This window comes from Artibeus jamaicensis, unplaced genomic scaffold, assembly GCF_021234435.1.
Source record: "Artibeus jamaicensis isolate MK-2021 breed Jamaican fruit bat unplaced genomic scaffold, CSHL_Jam_final contig_384, whole genome shotgun sequence".
NCBI lineage: Eukaryota > Metazoa > Chordata > Mammalia > Chiroptera > Phyllostomidae > Artibeus > Artibeus jamaicensis.
Genome location: NW_026521810.1, coordinates 15,077,536 through 15,093,598, shown reverse-complemented (window position 1 = coordinate 15,093,598; position 16,063 = coordinate 15,077,536). Strand labels below are relative to the sequence as shown.

At 49.4% G+C, this 16,063-nt stretch overlaps 1 protein-coding gene and 1 long non-coding RNA gene across 2 annotated transcripts in view; one reads left to right on the top strand and one right to left on the bottom strand.

Annotated features, from left to right (window-relative positions):
- TRABD2A (TraB domain containing 2A) overlaps nt 1-2,322 on the bottom strand; it is a 55,982-nt gene extending 53,660 nt beyond the window's left edge. The window contains 2 exon segments of the mRNA XM_053664537.1: nt 1,571-2,224; nt 2,287-2,322. Of these exon segments, the coding sequence (XP_053520512.1) occupies nt 1,571-2,224; nt 2,287-2,322 (690 nt within the window).
- Nucleotides 2,323-2,345: 23 nt separating this feature from the next.
- Nucleotides 2,346-9,352, top strand: LOC128627309 (uncharacterized). The gene is made up of 3 exons (XR_008391475.1): nt 2,346-2,612; nt 4,654-4,856; nt 6,151-9,352. It is a non-coding gene; the product is annotated as an uncharacterized LOC128627309 (long non-coding RNA).
- The last annotated feature ends 6,711 nt before the right edge of the window (nt 9,353-16,063 follow it).

Below are 16,063 nucleotides of genomic sequence, written 5' to 3'. Positions count from 1 at the left end.
GGGACTCGAATCAATGGAGTGGACCAGAAGAAAGCAAACAATGGCCAAACAGAAAAGAGTCAAGAAGCAAGAATTCAAAAAAATGAGGAGAGGCTTAGGAACCTCCAGGACATCTTTAAACGCTCCAACATCCGAATTATAGGGGTACCAGAAGGGGGAAAGGAACAGCCACCAGTGGAAAACTTATTTGAACAAATAATAAAGGAGAATTTCCCCAAGCTGGCAAAGGAAATAGACTTTCAGGAAATCCAGGTAGCTCAGAGAGTCCCAAAGAAGTTGGACCCAAGAAGAAACACACCAAGGCACATCATAATTACATTAGCCAAGATTAAAATGAAGGAGAGAATCCTAGAAGCAGCAAGAGCTAAGGGGACAGTCACCTACAAAGGAGTCCCCATCAGACTGTCAGCAGATTTCTCCAAAGAGACCTTACAGGCAAGAAGGGGCTGGAAAGAAGGATTCCAAGTCATGAAATCCAAAGACCTACATCCAAGATTGCTCTATCTGGCAAAGCTTTAATTTAGAATGGAAGGACAGATAAAGTGCTTCTCAGATAAGATCAGATTCAAGGAGTTCATCATCACCAAGCCCTTATTATATGAAATGTTAGAGGGACTTATCTAAGAAAAAGAAGTTAAAAAAAAACATGAACAGTGAAAGGACAGCAAACTCATAGTTATTAACAACCACACCTAAAACAAAAGCAAACTAAAAGGACAGCTAGATCAGGAGTGGAAACATAGAAATGAAGATCTCAAGGAGGATTAGCAACAGGGGAGTGGGAGGAGGAGAAGGGGGGAGAAGGTACAGAAAATAAGTAGCATAGACAGTAGATAGAAAATAGATGGGGGGCAAGAATAGTATGGGAAATATAGAATCTAAAGAACTTGAGACATGTGGTCATAAACTAAAGGGGGGGTAATGGTGGGAACGAGGGAGGGTAGGGTGGAGGGGAATGAAGGGGGGAATAGAACAACTATAATGGCATAATCAGTAAAAAAAATAAATTTAAAAAAAAGACTCACTGGTTATAATATAAGCTGGTAATAAATTTTGCAGACGTGAAAGGCTTTCTTCCTTCATAAGAAAGAATGGACCTCTGCTTAGTATAACGAGCACACAGCGGCCACCCCGCAGCAGAGTCGGAAACTCCCCCGGCCCGGCCGGGACTTCACTGGCGCCCCCCAGTCTCCCGACTGCAGGGAAAGAGTTCAAGCCCCGGCGCCTTAAGAACACTGTGCGGCTTTCCGGCCAGCCCCCTTCGCCAGCAACTGCTCGATTAGGCCACCCCCTCCTTTGCTGTAATTAGGTCGAAGAATAAAATTAACAATAGCCGGTGGTGGGCGTGGCCCTGGCTCATGCAAGGGTGTCACCGAAGACTGGCCGACACTGAACTGCAGCGCCCGGCGGCCCTAAGCCTGGGATCGCTCTGCCCAGCTCCAGCGATCCACAGAAACTGCACCCGCCTAAACAAACGCAAAATTTAACCTCCACGATGCGCAGATGAGCGAGTTGAGAACGACCAAAAAATTCGGAGCGTAAGAAAATTGATCAGGAGAAGGAAACATGCATCTTGCAAGAGACGTCCCGTCTCAGAGACGCAGGATCTGCCCGGTTTCCTCTCCGCGTCTCTGCTCCTGCAGGGCCGGTGTCGGGCAGGTCGCTGGGCGCCCGGGCCGCGGCCGCGTCCCCCTCCCACCGGCGCCAACAGCTGCGGCAGCGAGCGCCCCGCGCGGGCCAACGCGGGGCTGTCGGACGCGGTAGCTCCGCGAATGCGCTGAGACCCGGGTACACCCGTCCCTTTCTGAGTCTCAGTTTCCCAGGTCGGTAAAACACGGGAATGGCTTCGGCTCCCCCAAATCCCTTCTAACAAGTCGAGCAGCTGCACGGTGCTTTTCCCGTTCCGGTGAGAATAGGAGAAATTACGCGCTAGGAATAGAGGGCGGAACACAGTTCCCAGGCAAAGGTGCCCACGTTCCCACGCGGTCCCGGGGAGTCCATCCCCCGAACGTCTCCCACGCAGACTAGCGGGACCCAGGAGGGCCCGCTGGGGCGCCCCTGGGCTGGTAATGCGCGGGGCTGGGGAACAGGGTCTCCTGCGGCCGCAGGGCTGCGCCCCCGCGGGAAAAGGGGACCGGGGACGCCGCGGGACGCGCGAGCGAGGAGGCGCTGCCCTGGAGGTGGAGCCCGGCCTGCGCAGTCCGCCCCGCGGCCACTCGGGGCGCTTCGCGGGGTTCGGCAGGCAACCCCCTAGGGGGCGCCGCGAGGCCGCCCGCCGCGACTTACCTGGGCTGGAGCCCGCAGCGCGCAGGGGGGGCACATCCTCTTCACCGCGGCGCCGAGGCCTGAGCGCGGGGGGAAGGAGTGGGGCCGCGGACGCCGTCCGTGTGGGTCACCGGCGGCCGCCTAGGCTCGCCGGGCTCGGGGGCCGGGCCCACCGACCGCCCCGCACCCCTCGCCTGCTCCCCCAGCAGTTAGCGCGGCGGCCAAGTGGGGCCGGGCCTGACCCCTCCCAACTCCGCGCCGCCCGGAGGCGGCGGAGCGGGCCGGGTTCTCCCGCCCAAACGCTGCCAGGGTGTGCGGCCACCTGCGGAGGCGGCAAGACGCGGAAGGTGAGGTTCCAGCGCTGTCTGCTAAATTCAACCTAAAACCGCCTTGGCTCGAGCCCTTAAGTCTGTGTTTCTGCGCCAGTTCTGAGGTTGGTTCTTGACTGGAAGAGATAGACCAACGAAACAAATGAAAGCCTACTTTTAAAGGAAAGTTCATTTAAACAAACAAAAAAATCGTATGGCAGTTTCGTCTGTAAAAATGGGGAATGGTCAATGTATGCGTTCGCTTAAAGTGCGGAAACCACAGAAGCCGGCACTCCACTGAGTGCCCTCTTAAGGGATTTGAGGGAATAATACAAGGGTGTGAACACCGAACTCGAATGATTACTGCAAAGAGTAATTGCGGACATTTATGAAAAACACCTCGTTCGGTGCACATAGTAAGTAATCCTGCAAAATGTGGCCATTCCCCTTCCGCTCCACATTCCCCAGGGGGCTTTTCACGTCACTGACCCTTCAGGAAGAAAACATTGTGAAAGCAGCCAGCGGTACTCGGCCTCTCCCACCTCCCACCCAGAGCTCGAGGGCACTTTACCAGCTCCCTGTACGGCCCAGACTAGGCGTAATTACTTTCGAGGGGTGTTTAATGCAGCATTTGTAGCAGGGGGTCTTAATTGTTTTTAAGTCCCTGTTTGTTTTGAGACTCTAATAAAAACTGTGGACGGTAGAGGGGTGGGGGTGGGGGGTGTCTGTCCAGATTTGCACGCAATGGGAGGAGTTTTCTGACACCCAGAAACACATCCTCAGCATTCCAGTAAAGAACCCTTGGCTTGAACGAGCTAAGTTTTCCAAGCTTTCATTCCCTGGGCGTTAGGCTTCAAGTATTTTTGTGAAATCCTGAACTTTTTCCTCACACTTTCCCAGGTGTGAGTATTTACTTTCTGAGCTGCCCCTCCCTCTCTCTCCCTCTCTCTCCCTCTTCCCCCCTCTCTCCTTCCTTTAACAAACTCCCTTTCAGCCCTGCGGCAGTCTTTGGTTCCAATCCCACCCGCCAGGCCACCTGTCCGGGTTTTCAAGGTGCCAGTGCTGCCACCTACTGGCGAAAACGTTCTCTGGTTGTGAGATGACAGCATCAAGAATCCAAAAGGGAAGTACTGGGTTGCCCAAAACGTTCCTGGTTTATTTTTCGGTAAAATAAAAGACGTATCTTTCATTTTCACCAGTAACTTTATTAATTTGGATAATTCGAGCATGTCGGCTATCTTTCACATGGTAGAAGTTAATTGTTCTCCATTAATGTCCTGATTTGATTGCTATCAACTTCAACCCGTCTTCCCAACCGTGGAGCAGAGCATCGTCCAGTATGGATAACTCTCCAGCACGAAACTTCACAAACCACTTCTGACACATTCGATCAGTCACAGCACCTTCTCCACATACGCACCAGTCTTTTTTGTTTCTGTTGTGTTTTTACCTTTCTTGAAATAATAAAACATAAATGCTGAAAATGGCACTTATTTTCTTCCATCTTCAATATTAAAATAGCTACATAAAAATTCACCAATTTTGATGTTTTTTTAATTGTACGCTGATATGACAGCTGTCACAATACAATCCAACGAAATTGTTTCAAATGAAGTTAAAGACAACTAAGCGCTACTTGAGCCATTTTACAGAAAAAAAAAAGAACGTTTTGGCCAACCTAATACAATAATTAAGTATTACTTCATACTCTGTCCCCCACTACAAGTGAATTACCAACCAATCAGCTGTGGCTAAATGGAAGATGGGAGGAATAATGTGTCACAAAAACATGATGGAGTTTGGTGGCGAAAAAATTATCATTACATTTCTATTACAATGTCATTTCTATTACATTGATTTCTGCTCTTACCTGTATTTCCTTCCTTTTAGTTACTCTGGATGTATTTCCCTCCTCTTTTTTTAGCTTGTTAAGGTGGAATCTTCCTTCTCCAATACAACCATTTAAAGCTACACATTTCCCTTCAAGCACTGCTTTAACTGTGTCTCAGAGATTTTGAAATGTATTATCATTCAGTTGGGAACACTTTCTAATTTCCTTGTGATATTTTCTTTTCCTCAGCCAAGGATATGATTATTGATTTTGGAGAGAGAAGAAAAAGGGAGAGAGAAAAGGAGAGAAACATCCATGGGTTGCCTCTTTCCCCCACCCTGACAAGGACGGAACCCACAACCTAGTCAGGTGCCCTGACCAGGAATCAAACCACAACCTTTTGGCGTATGGAATGGTCCTGCAACCAACTGCACCACACTGGCCAGGGCAAGGTGAGTTTTTATTTGACTGTGATAGTTTATAAATATGTCACTTAATTTCAAAATTATGGTTTTTTCTTTAGACATCTTATTGTTATTGATTTCTAGTGTAATTTCATTGTTATCAGAAAACATTCTCTGTATAATTTCAATCATCTTGAATTTATTGGGGCTTTGTTTATGGCCCACAATATGGTCAGACACTGAGTGAAATATCTGGTCTATAGATAACTTTGTTTCTGACATATTTTAAAAGTGGGGCTTCCTGCCTTCACCAGAATTACTCTGTAAGACAATCAGTGTTCAGACATTTAGTAGAATCACATCCACCCGCTATACATGTCTCCACAGACATCCCGAGTCCCCTGTCACTCCACAGTACTGCCCCAGCCCTGGTGACAGGCAGACTGGCATAGCTTCATCCTCCCCCACCTTAGAAAGATATCTAGGCTGTGGCTTGCGGGCCAGGTCCCAGCTGGGGGTGAGAGAGAAGCAACTGATTGATGTTTCTTTCCCTCTTTCTCTTTCCCCTTCCCCTCTCTCTAAAAACTAAATATATAAAATCTTTCAAGACATCTAGGCTGAAGGCCTTCCTGGCCACTCCTTTCTGGTCAGGAGGATGATGCTAAATGTACTGGTAGCGTCCTCTCTGTGTATGCACAGAATGTCTTTGTCTAGTTCAGCTCCCTTACTGGACTATTGTTCTTGGTCTGGACCTCTGGCCTCCCCCTGCCAGAGACCTGGATGTTTGTAAACCTTTTCCTGCTCCTTGTTGTTTCTCTTTCAGGTACAATTGATACCCCTGGCAACCTTCCTATGTCCACCTGCTCCTAAATTCTTCCTCTGTGTCCCTACCAATGGCTTCCTGGATTTACAGAAACCTGTGAAGCCTGTTCCCTTCGTAGCCGTCACCTGAGGAAATTATACCCTGGAGGCCTTTTTGCTCTTTCCCAAAAATCAGATGTTCCCTTCAAAACAAAGGTTCAGGGTCTGCAGAGAATTTGCCGTGGTGCTGCCCCACCTCTGTGCCTTCACCCTGCCTTGCCCTGCCTGGCGTGGCCGCCCTGCAGCCTTCCGAGTCCTGAGTCACTTCGCACACTCAGATTTCCCAAAATGGCTGGACTGCTCAGGTAGGGCGGGCAGGCTGCCTTGATCCTGCCTCCCGGTACTCACACTTCTGTCCTTCTCTTGAGTGTGGGTAGGACCTGTGACTTGCTTACAACCACTGGAGATGGCAAAGGCGATGGACACACATGACTAGACAAAGGTCGGCGCCTATTCTCCCTGGATTCTCTCTCTTTTGCAGTTTTTGAAAAGTAAGTTGCCAGGCGTCCTACAACCATGAGGAAATGAATTCTGCCCACAACCAGAGTCAACTCAGAAGATTCTTTCCCAGCAAAATCTCTTGTGAGAAAACGGTCCTGGGACACACGTTGATTGCAGCCGCGTGTCACCCTAAGCAGTGCACCCGTTAAGCCGTGCCTAAACTCCAGACCCAGAGACACTATCAGACAGTAAATGTGTGCTATTTTAAGCCACTGAGTTTGTGGTAACTTGTCACACAGCAACAGAAAACTAACACACTGGGTAAAGTGAGGTGTCAAGGAATTCCCAAATGTTCCAACATGGGGCTGCGTCCTCAGGCTGTGTGCTCAAAGGGAGTGAGAGGCTCAAGACCTACTGCTCACACTTCCAGGGCTTCAGGTTCCGTGTGCTTCTGGAAGGGGACTGGAGTTTTGCCACAGTCCCTTGTTGGCACGAGAAATTTGTAAGTTAGAAAAGGTGGCGATTATCCCAAAGCTGCACTTGCTCAATAAGCACAGTTTGTACCTGGATTATGAGAAAAAGAAGACATCTCCTGATAGCCGGAAGCTGGCCTGGCGCTGTCGGTGAAGACTTGCTGTAGAGTTCTCCTGTTGGACGTAAATAACTTCACAGATGTCACCGTCCGACAAGGCCACTCTGACTGTGATGGGCGAGGACAAATACAAGACCGCTCCATGATCTCATCTCCACAGTAAGTGTCCGGACCACACAAAGGGCCAGATATCCCCATCATGGCTAATGAGTGGCCGCTGCTGCTTTACCCACCCAGCTCCACTTTGGCTTCGATCATTTCCCCCACCTTGTACACTAGATGTGGTAAGATGCTGTTATGGGCTGAACTGAACTATGTCCCCTTGAAATTCATGCGTTGAAGCCCATACCTTGTACGTCAGAACGGGACTACTTTTCTTAAATGGGGTCTCTAGAGAGGTGATTACATTAAAATGGGGCCATTAGGGTGGGCACTAATCCAATCTGATTGCTGTCCTTGTAAGAAGACATTTAGACACAAAAAAGACATCAGGGGCACTCAGGCATGGTGGGACAACCATGTGAGGACACAGCAAGAAAGCGACCCTCTGCAAGTCAAGAAAAGAGGTCTCAGGAGATACCAAACCTGCTGACACCTTGATCTTGGACTTCCGGCCTCCGGAACTGTGAGAAAATTAATGTCCGTTGTTTAAGCCACCCAGTCTGTGGTACTTTGTTATGGCAGCCCGAGCAAACTAACACAGATTCTCAGTCAGAGTTACACCCACATCATGAGAACACCCAATCCAGAGCAAAGCCCTGCTTCTTTGAACCTCCTCCAAAATCACCTGAGAACTCAGGCAAAATCCTGCAGCAAGTCCTCAGAACACCCTCGTACTGAGACCCCCCACAGTTCCCCAAGGCATAAGTTCTTCCTCGTTGCAAAGAGCAGTAAAGTGAACTAATTCAACTTCAGGTGTGTCCCTGATGATCTGTGGCTAAAGGACATTAATAACTGTGTATCTACGTCCGGTGACTCTGGCCAGCACCCCACGCCATCCATCCCTGTGCTTCCACTGGTCTTCCTCCATCAGGCCTTGTGTAGGGAGGAGCTGGCACATCTCCTCCCCCACCCCTCCCCTCTCTCCCTGCCCCCCACACACCCCGCGGCTGACACAGCAGTGGAGTGAATGGTTCTTGCTCCCAGAAGCCTGGTGTAATGTGGTGCCCGTATGAATGATTCCGGGCAGAAAGGGCTTTGTAGTGTGTCAAGATGAGCTGAGGCTTCCCAGGAGAGCACTGGAGGAACCATGAATGGTCGCTGTTCAGCTAGCTTCTGCCTTCAGCTTACTGCGTAGACTGTGCAAGCAGAGGAGAGAGCTGAACTGCGAGATGCTGGTGGACGTGAGAGAGACCTTTCTTCTGGGGATGGGAGGATGGGCAGAGTAGAGATAAGGAAAGTGAAGAAGGCTATTGGAGGAGGAGGAGCAGAGAAGTTGGCCAGGGAATTTTTAATTACATTTTGCTGTTCATTAGTATGAAAACTTCAGGAAATGTATAGTAAAATTTAAATCACACACCATTCTTTCAAAAATGAGTTTTGGGCTTCTGACATTGAAGCATTTGGCTTCAAGGTGAGCCTGGGGGGTGGGGAGAGGAAGGCTTCCAGAGGGGGACCAGCCACCTAACTGTGTGATTTTTACTATGAATCTACAGTGAACAAACCTAGGAATATTTTTTAAGTGACGCGAGCGATTGGTAAGTTTTCACGGGACTGGCTAGTGATTGTTCTCTAGAACCTTTCAAAAGCTCTAACTTGCTACCCAATGTATGTTTGGTTTACATCACTTTTTGTCCTTAATGATCCCTTCATCCCTTCTATAAACTGCTGCATCCACTTAGTCAACACGCTTATTAAATCCCTGGGCATTCCCACGCGGGGAGGGGGTTAGAGCCCTGACTACAGCAGACAGGAGCCCCGGGCCCAGGAGCTCTGTGTGGAGTGCGGCGCAGTTCTCAGCCCTGGTTGCACATCAGCATCGCCAGGAGAACTCTGAAAACTAGCGGCGCCCCAGCTCCACACCTGGTTAGTGAACTCAGAATCTTACGGGGAGGTAGGGGGCAGCATCAGCATTTTAAAAGCTGCCCCGGTAAAGTTAATGTGCCGGCCAAGGTTAAGCGACAGACAGAAAAAAAAGAAAATTATAATAATGGTAGAGTATGTGTAACAAGCGTCCATGACAGCCCATAACCAAGGCCATCCCTACAGGGGAATTTCCCAGTAGAATGTTGTCTTAATAGAGACTGGGATTTGAACAGGAGTCAGCAAAAGAACACCATTCCGGGGAGAAGAACCAGGATAGACAAAGGCCTTGAGGCGTGAGACAGTGAGCTGTGTTCACAGAATTCACCCTGGTGACACATAGATGAAGGCAGGTAACAGTAACAAGAAGAAAGAAAAGCAGGGGCCAGAGGTGAAGAACCCATGAAATGGGCTGAGGAATGTGGCCCGTATCTGAAAGCTCTGCAGAGCCCTCGAAGTGCTTTAGGCAGAGGAACTGGACAAGCAAATGTGCCCTTTCTGCCCTGGCTGGTGTGGCTCAGGGGGTCGAGCACCGGACTGTGAACCAGTAGGTCGCTGACCAGTTCGATTCCTGGTCAGGGCACCTGCCTGGGTTGTGGGGCCGGGTCCCCACTTGGCAACGGATCAATATTTCTCTCACACATTGATGTTTCTCTCCCTCTTTCTTCCCGCTTTCTCCTCTCTCTCAAAAAATAATAAATAAATAATTTTATTTTCAAATGTGCCCTTTAGAAAGATCATGTGGAGGGAAAATTGGGGGGAGTAAAAGTGGGTGTGGTGAGAGATAGTTAGGAGAGACAGTGGGGACCCAGGCCAGGGGACAAAGAGGAGTGCAGTGACATTAAGGAAGTCCAGTCCACGCACTCGCTAGCTGATTGGACGTGGAAGAAAGGACGAACAAGAAACTTTCAGGATTAGGGCCCAGAAAGGGCCTCCGGACCACGCCCTCCGGCCTCCATTGCACAGCACCGGACCCAAGTCCCCGAGTGCTTTGGTGGGGCTCCAGGCAGCAAGAGCAGGGGGGGAAAGGGGAGCCCTCCCACACCTGGGAACACCACCTGCTGCTAGATCCTCCCGAAGTCATGTACCCCGCCTCCCCTTGAAGTCTCTGGGAACTCCCCAGCCTTTCCAACACCCTCGCTAATCTCCTGCACCCCGAAGAGACTCTTTAACTGCCTCCAGCACTTCCCCTGTGGCCGGAGACTATGCAAAGGCCACACTCAGCTGGAGCCCCATCTTGTTTTTACTCCTTATTGGCTCTGTGACCCTAGGAAATCACACACTTTATCTTCAACCACTTCACTTATCTGCTTCTGCATTTGCAAAATATTTCAGTAGGAATGTAAAGGCTTTTTCTAAGGCAATCCCACAACATTCCAAAATGTGTGCCCTTTGATCTAGAAATTCCAGTACAAGGTTCCGTCCTGAGGAAACAGCAACACACGCGTGTGAACACACAAGTTTGGAAGTCACGGAACGGGGTCCGCCACAGCAGACGACCACGAGAAACCTCAACGATGCGCACGATGCAGAAGGGTGCGGCCGCGTGAACAGCGAGGCAAGTCTGTCCGTCCGGCACGGGAAGGACGCACAGCACTCTCCCGCCTCCTCTCTGGGGCCAGAGTGGATTGCTGTGCTGCAGAGGAGGGGAGGGGAGGGGCTGTTTTAGTTTATATTCTCTGTGCTTCTGTTGCTGATATTTTTAGAACAACACAACTTTTATATGTAATAATTTTTTTTAACTGAATCCCTCTTGAGCACATACTCCGCGGCCTGTCTAGCTGGGAGTGTGACTTACACTTGAAAACCTACCTGTCTACTCGCTCTTCCTACCGGGGACAAAGCTGTCCACAATGTGGCCTATTTGCCTTTTTTTTTTTTTAAGATTTAATTTGTTTATGTTTTAGAGAGAGGAGAAGGGAAGGAGAAGCAGAGGGAGAGAAACATCAATGTGTGGTTGCCCCTCACATGCTCCCAACTGGGGGCCTGGCTCACAACCCAGGCACATGCCCTGACTGGGAATCGAACTGGCAACCCTTTGGTTCGCAGGCCCATGCTCAACCCACTGAGCCACACCAGCCAGGGCTATTTGCCATTTTTCATGATCACAAATAACGCTGCCAGGAATAGTGCAGTGAGGAAAATTCAGAGCTGGAGAAACATCAGGATTTTCATTCTTACTATTCCAACTTGTTTATCAGGAGTTATGGCCTGAGCCCAGCACCCCCAGCCACTGTCCCTCTGCCGTCTGTCTGTCTGCCGTGACCCCACCTGGCCCCTGACACCCCACCAGCCTTTGGAATACCACCCTCACTTCTGGCAACTGATACTTTTATGACAGAGGAGGGAGGCTTCTCTTTCCTGCTTCTCTCATTCCTTCCCAGGGTCTGTTGTTTCCCGGGACAGCAGGTTCTCTCTGCCCCAAGAATGGCCTCACGAACTAACGTTAGTAGCCTCAGTGAGGGAGAATCCCTGCCAGATCCCCTCCCACCCGCAGGCCACAGCCGCTCAGCCGCACGGGCCGAACTCTGCTTTCCTTCTTCCTGGAGACGCTGTGGGACCTCCCTGTGGGCCCAGAATTCCGGCCCAGGCAGCAGCTTCTCTCCAGGAGTTCGCGGGCCTGCTCACACTGCAAGGACAGATCTGTCTACAGAGAAAAATATGTTTTACAGCCTCCCAGAAATGAGGTATCCATGAAATTATTCCTTCCAATTCATTCTTGTATACATACGTGTACAGAGTTTTAAAATAACTTTGAGCTTCATACTTGATACTTTTCTATAAAATAACTACCGTGGACACACCAGTCACTGAGTGTCCCCATCCCTGAGGAGTCACCCTGCCCCCGTTCAGGGGAGCAGAGCTGGCATAGGAAGGTTAAGTCGCCTGCCCATCCAGTAGAAGCTGGATTCGAACTCACACACTCCAGAATCCGGTCAAGATGGCGGAGTAGGTGGAGGCTGCACTCACCTCCTCCTGTGACCACATGAAAACTCCAACTAAATTACTGAGCAATCAGCCTAGAGAGCCAGCTGAAGTCTAGCTGAACAGGAGTCCTGTAACTACGGATATACAGAAGTCACATCCAGACTGGATAGATCTCATTTTTGTTATACATAACATTCTCTGATGTGAAACTTTGTACCATATTTTATTATATTCTTAAGATAAATTTCTAGGAATAGCATTGAATTAGAGACTAGTTTTTAAAAAGATTTTATTTATATTTATTTTTTAGAGAGAGGGGAAGGTAGGGAGGAAGAGAGGGAGAGAAACATCTACATGTGAGAGAAACATCAGTTGCCTCTCGCTCGCACCCCAACGGGGGACAAGGCCTGCAACCCAGGCACGTGCCCTGACCAGGGGTCAAGCCCACGACCTTGGGCTTAACTGGACAATGCTTAACCGGCTGAGCCTCACTGGCCAGAACTTGAATTAAACACCATCAAAAACACACACACTCTAATTTCAGAATCTAAACTCTCACTCATTTCCCTACACCACCTATTCTTATTACCCGCTAACATTTTCTTAAGGAGATATATTTATTTACATTTTCTATTGTGAAGATTTTTTAAATGTACACAACACACCAGGGCAAAGAAGCACAATGAACCTGTGTGCACATGTTGCCCAGTTTCTGAAAGACACATGACATCTACGGAGCCAGTGTTCCATGGGACAGTTCGGGAACCTCGGGCCCAAGTCAACATGAACAGCTCCTCCAGAACCTGGCTAGACAACATGGCAAGGACCACCCAGGCGATGCCCAGGAGGGAGCAGGCAGTGTGTGAGAGGGGAGCATGGAGTCAGGAAAGCCAGGGGGAGTGGGGAGAAACTGAGTTCGGGGGGGCCACTGGCAGCATAGTGCCAGGCCCTTCAGTATTGTCTCAGCTGCAGAGAGCCACCTCGCCTGCGGGTGGCCGTCTCAGCCCATCCTGCCACAGCTCGGGCTCCAGAGTTCCCCTGGGTGTCGTGGGGCCTGAGGCTGCCACAGCTTGACTTCTCCCTCTGCCCGATCGCACTTCCTCGCTGCCCTTCAACAGGAGTTAATCCAAGGACACTCCGGAATAACCATCCGGCACACGGAACCCTCTCTGAGTCTGCTTCCCTGGAAATCTAGCCTGCAGCAACCCCTTTGCCTTAAGGGATTCCGGTGATCCTCTGTTCCTTGCAATCCAAAGAGCATAATTAACACGGTCACCCAGTGAATCACCAGAGTGGCCCTGGGATGACTCCTGGACTCCATTTGCAGAAAATATACAGACATCGCGAGAGGAGAAAGACAACACAAATGGGGGACACTGTTACACTGTATGTGTTCAGGGAACATGTGGCCCATATTTGGGAGGACATGCAGCTTTCTCTATTCTTCTGGGGGTGCTTGGGAGCCCACCCCCACAGATGGGGCGTGGGTGAGCCAGTCAAAGGTAACTCCGCCCCTTCCTGTGTAAAGCAGCCTCCTTAGGCTGCATTCGACCCCCGGAAGAAATGCTCAGTCTTTGGGGTCCCTTCTCTCTTCCTCCTCCTCAAGAAGGAACGAGTCCGAGGGGCTAACTTGCCTTCAAGTTTGCGCTGCATCTGCCTCTAAAGCATGTGCTGCTCTAACACGGTCTGTTTCCTCGGCTGCCTTCCTGACTTCGCAGCTGACCTGAAATCTACTGCCGCTTTCCTTACATCCCCGAGTCCTCTTCCCGGGGCCAGTTGACCCCTGTGGTGGGGACACACTCAGCACTGAGGATTTGTGATCCAACCCCTCAGGCAAATTCCTCATCTCCTACACCTGAAGTCATGATGTCACAATTCCTGGGCCTCATCCACGGGTCGTGAGGAACCAGATGCTCTCGCTAAGCTCGGAAGCCTATCTCTGTGATGGCATTTTAATGGGTCAAATTGTCCAGGCTATAGCCCCCAACTACTTATAAAACACATAAATATATGTATAAGGTGGTATGATAAATGTTACGAAAGAATACTCAAGCCGGGTGAGGCTCTGGCTATGTAAGGAAGGAAGGAGAGACATTAAGCACAGTGCGCAGCACGTTGTGTTCGTTATTTCGGTTAATGTCACTCTGTCACCCAAGCCAACTGGAGCCCTCTCTCTGTCACCCACTACATCCCACCCACCAATGCTTACTCTCTGTGGCGATTAACTCCCAAATTTTTCACCTTTTCATCCCCATTGCCCCTCTGTAAGTCTGACCCTTATTATCACTCACCTGGATCATAGCAACAATCTCCTGACTGAGCTTCCTGCAGCCATCAAACCCGTTGACAACCTGATAACAGCAAGCACATACACAGCCTTTGCTGTGTGTCAGATGCTGTTCCAAGCACTTTGAAGCCACAGGAAGTGGGTGCCATTGCTGTCATCATCGTTGAACAGATAAGGACACAGGCACAGAGGGGGCTAAGTGGGCCAGCCTCTACATCCCTCTTCGCCTCCCTGCTTGCTTCTCTGTGCTTCACTTCTGTGGAGATTCACGCCAACATAGTTTCAAACCCCAACTCTGTCACTTAGGACCATGAGACCTGGGGAAAATCCCATCAGTTCCGTCTTCATCAGGTTGGACGGCCATAGCAAAACACTACCGACTGGGGTTTAAGCATCGACTGCTTAGACAACAGACATGTGTTTCTCACTGTTGTAGAGGCTGGGAAATCCAAGATCAGGTCCAACAGTTTCAGCTCTGGGTGAGCGCCCTCCTCCTGGCTTCTGGACAGAGGCCTTCTCACTGTGACCACATGGTCTTTCTTCCGAGTCTATGGAGGGAAAGAGAGGGAGCTCTCATATCTCCTCATCTTCTCATAGTTACACTAATCCCACCACAAGAACTCCACCCTCATCTAAACCTAACTACCTCTCAAACGCCCTCCCCTCTAATAGCATCAGTTGGGGTTAGGGCTTCAACATACGTGTTTTTCAGGGAAAGTTTATATCAGGCTCCCTAGACCCTGGTTTCCACAGCAGTAAGTGGAACTAATAATACTCCCTTCCAGGGCTGTCATAAAAGCTCAATAACCTCACGGAGTTGTGGTCGTTCAGATAGCACAAGGAAAGCATGTAAGACCAAGCCTGCCACGTAATAAAGATCCTATAGCCAGTTACTGTTATTAATGGCATTACACATTCCCAAAGAACTCAGTGCAAGGTCCACAGCCATGTGGATCACCCCACACCACCACTGAATCTGGCACAGACTTGTTGTCTTATCCCCATCACATATCATCACATCTGCTTATGTGTGTGTCTGTTTTTCATTACAGACCATGAACGTCTCAAGGTCACAGGCCAGGATGCCTTAGAATTGTCTGCACCAGACAGGTGTCCAGGAGATGCTTGTTGAATAAATACATGAGCGAATGAAAGAATGAACCGTGTCAGGTGAAACTCAGGCTCCCAGGTGAGAGCTCCCAGGTTTACTCAACTGCTTACAATGTTCATTGTTACATGCTTGGGGCTGGGGCAGAGGGTGCAAAAATTCATACGCTTGCACCCATTCATGGAGAGCTAGGAGTCAGAGCTCTTGTTCTGGACCAAACTCAATACCTGCACTGTCCTCTGGTTTAAATGTTGATGGGTGTTGTGGGCTGAATTGTGTGCCCCCAAAATTCATGTTGAAGCCCTAACTCCAGCACCTCAAAAATGTAGCTCTATTTGGAGATAAGTCCTTTCAAGAGGTAATGAAGTTAAAAGTGAAGCTGTTAGGGTGAAGCCACACTCCAGTCCGACTGCTGTCTTTAGAAGAAGAGGAAATTTGGACGCAGAGAGAGATGTCAGAGATGGGCGTGCCCAGAGGGTCAACCCTGTGAGGAGACAGAAGGCGGCCGTCTGCAAGCAAAGGACAAAGAGAGAGGCATCTGAAGAAACCTCACGTGCCAGCACCTTGATTTCGGATTTCTAGCATCTAGACTGGGAAAAAATACACTTCTGTTGTTTAAGCCAACTTGTCTGTGGTGTTTTGTTACGCAGCCGAGCTGAATAATAATACTATGAGCAAGGCCCAGTGCCTGCTACTTCCATGTCTGGAAACCTCCCTTAATTTCCTGGCAAACTTTGCCCACCAGTTCCAAGTATAATCTGGTCTTAATCTCAGGACTCAAACATTTCCCTGCACCCGTCATATAACTACATTCTTCCAACCAACCCTGTCCTTTAATGTTTCTAAAAAACCTCTTTTGAAATATGAACATTAATCTCAGGCGCACTTGTTGGGCAGCATAGGATGATAACAATAGAACAATACTAAGACCAGCTCAGAAAGTACTACAGTGGAATATTAGCACAGTGCAAGGAAATTATAAAAATGAACCCAAGTAGCTGAACTTCATACAATGC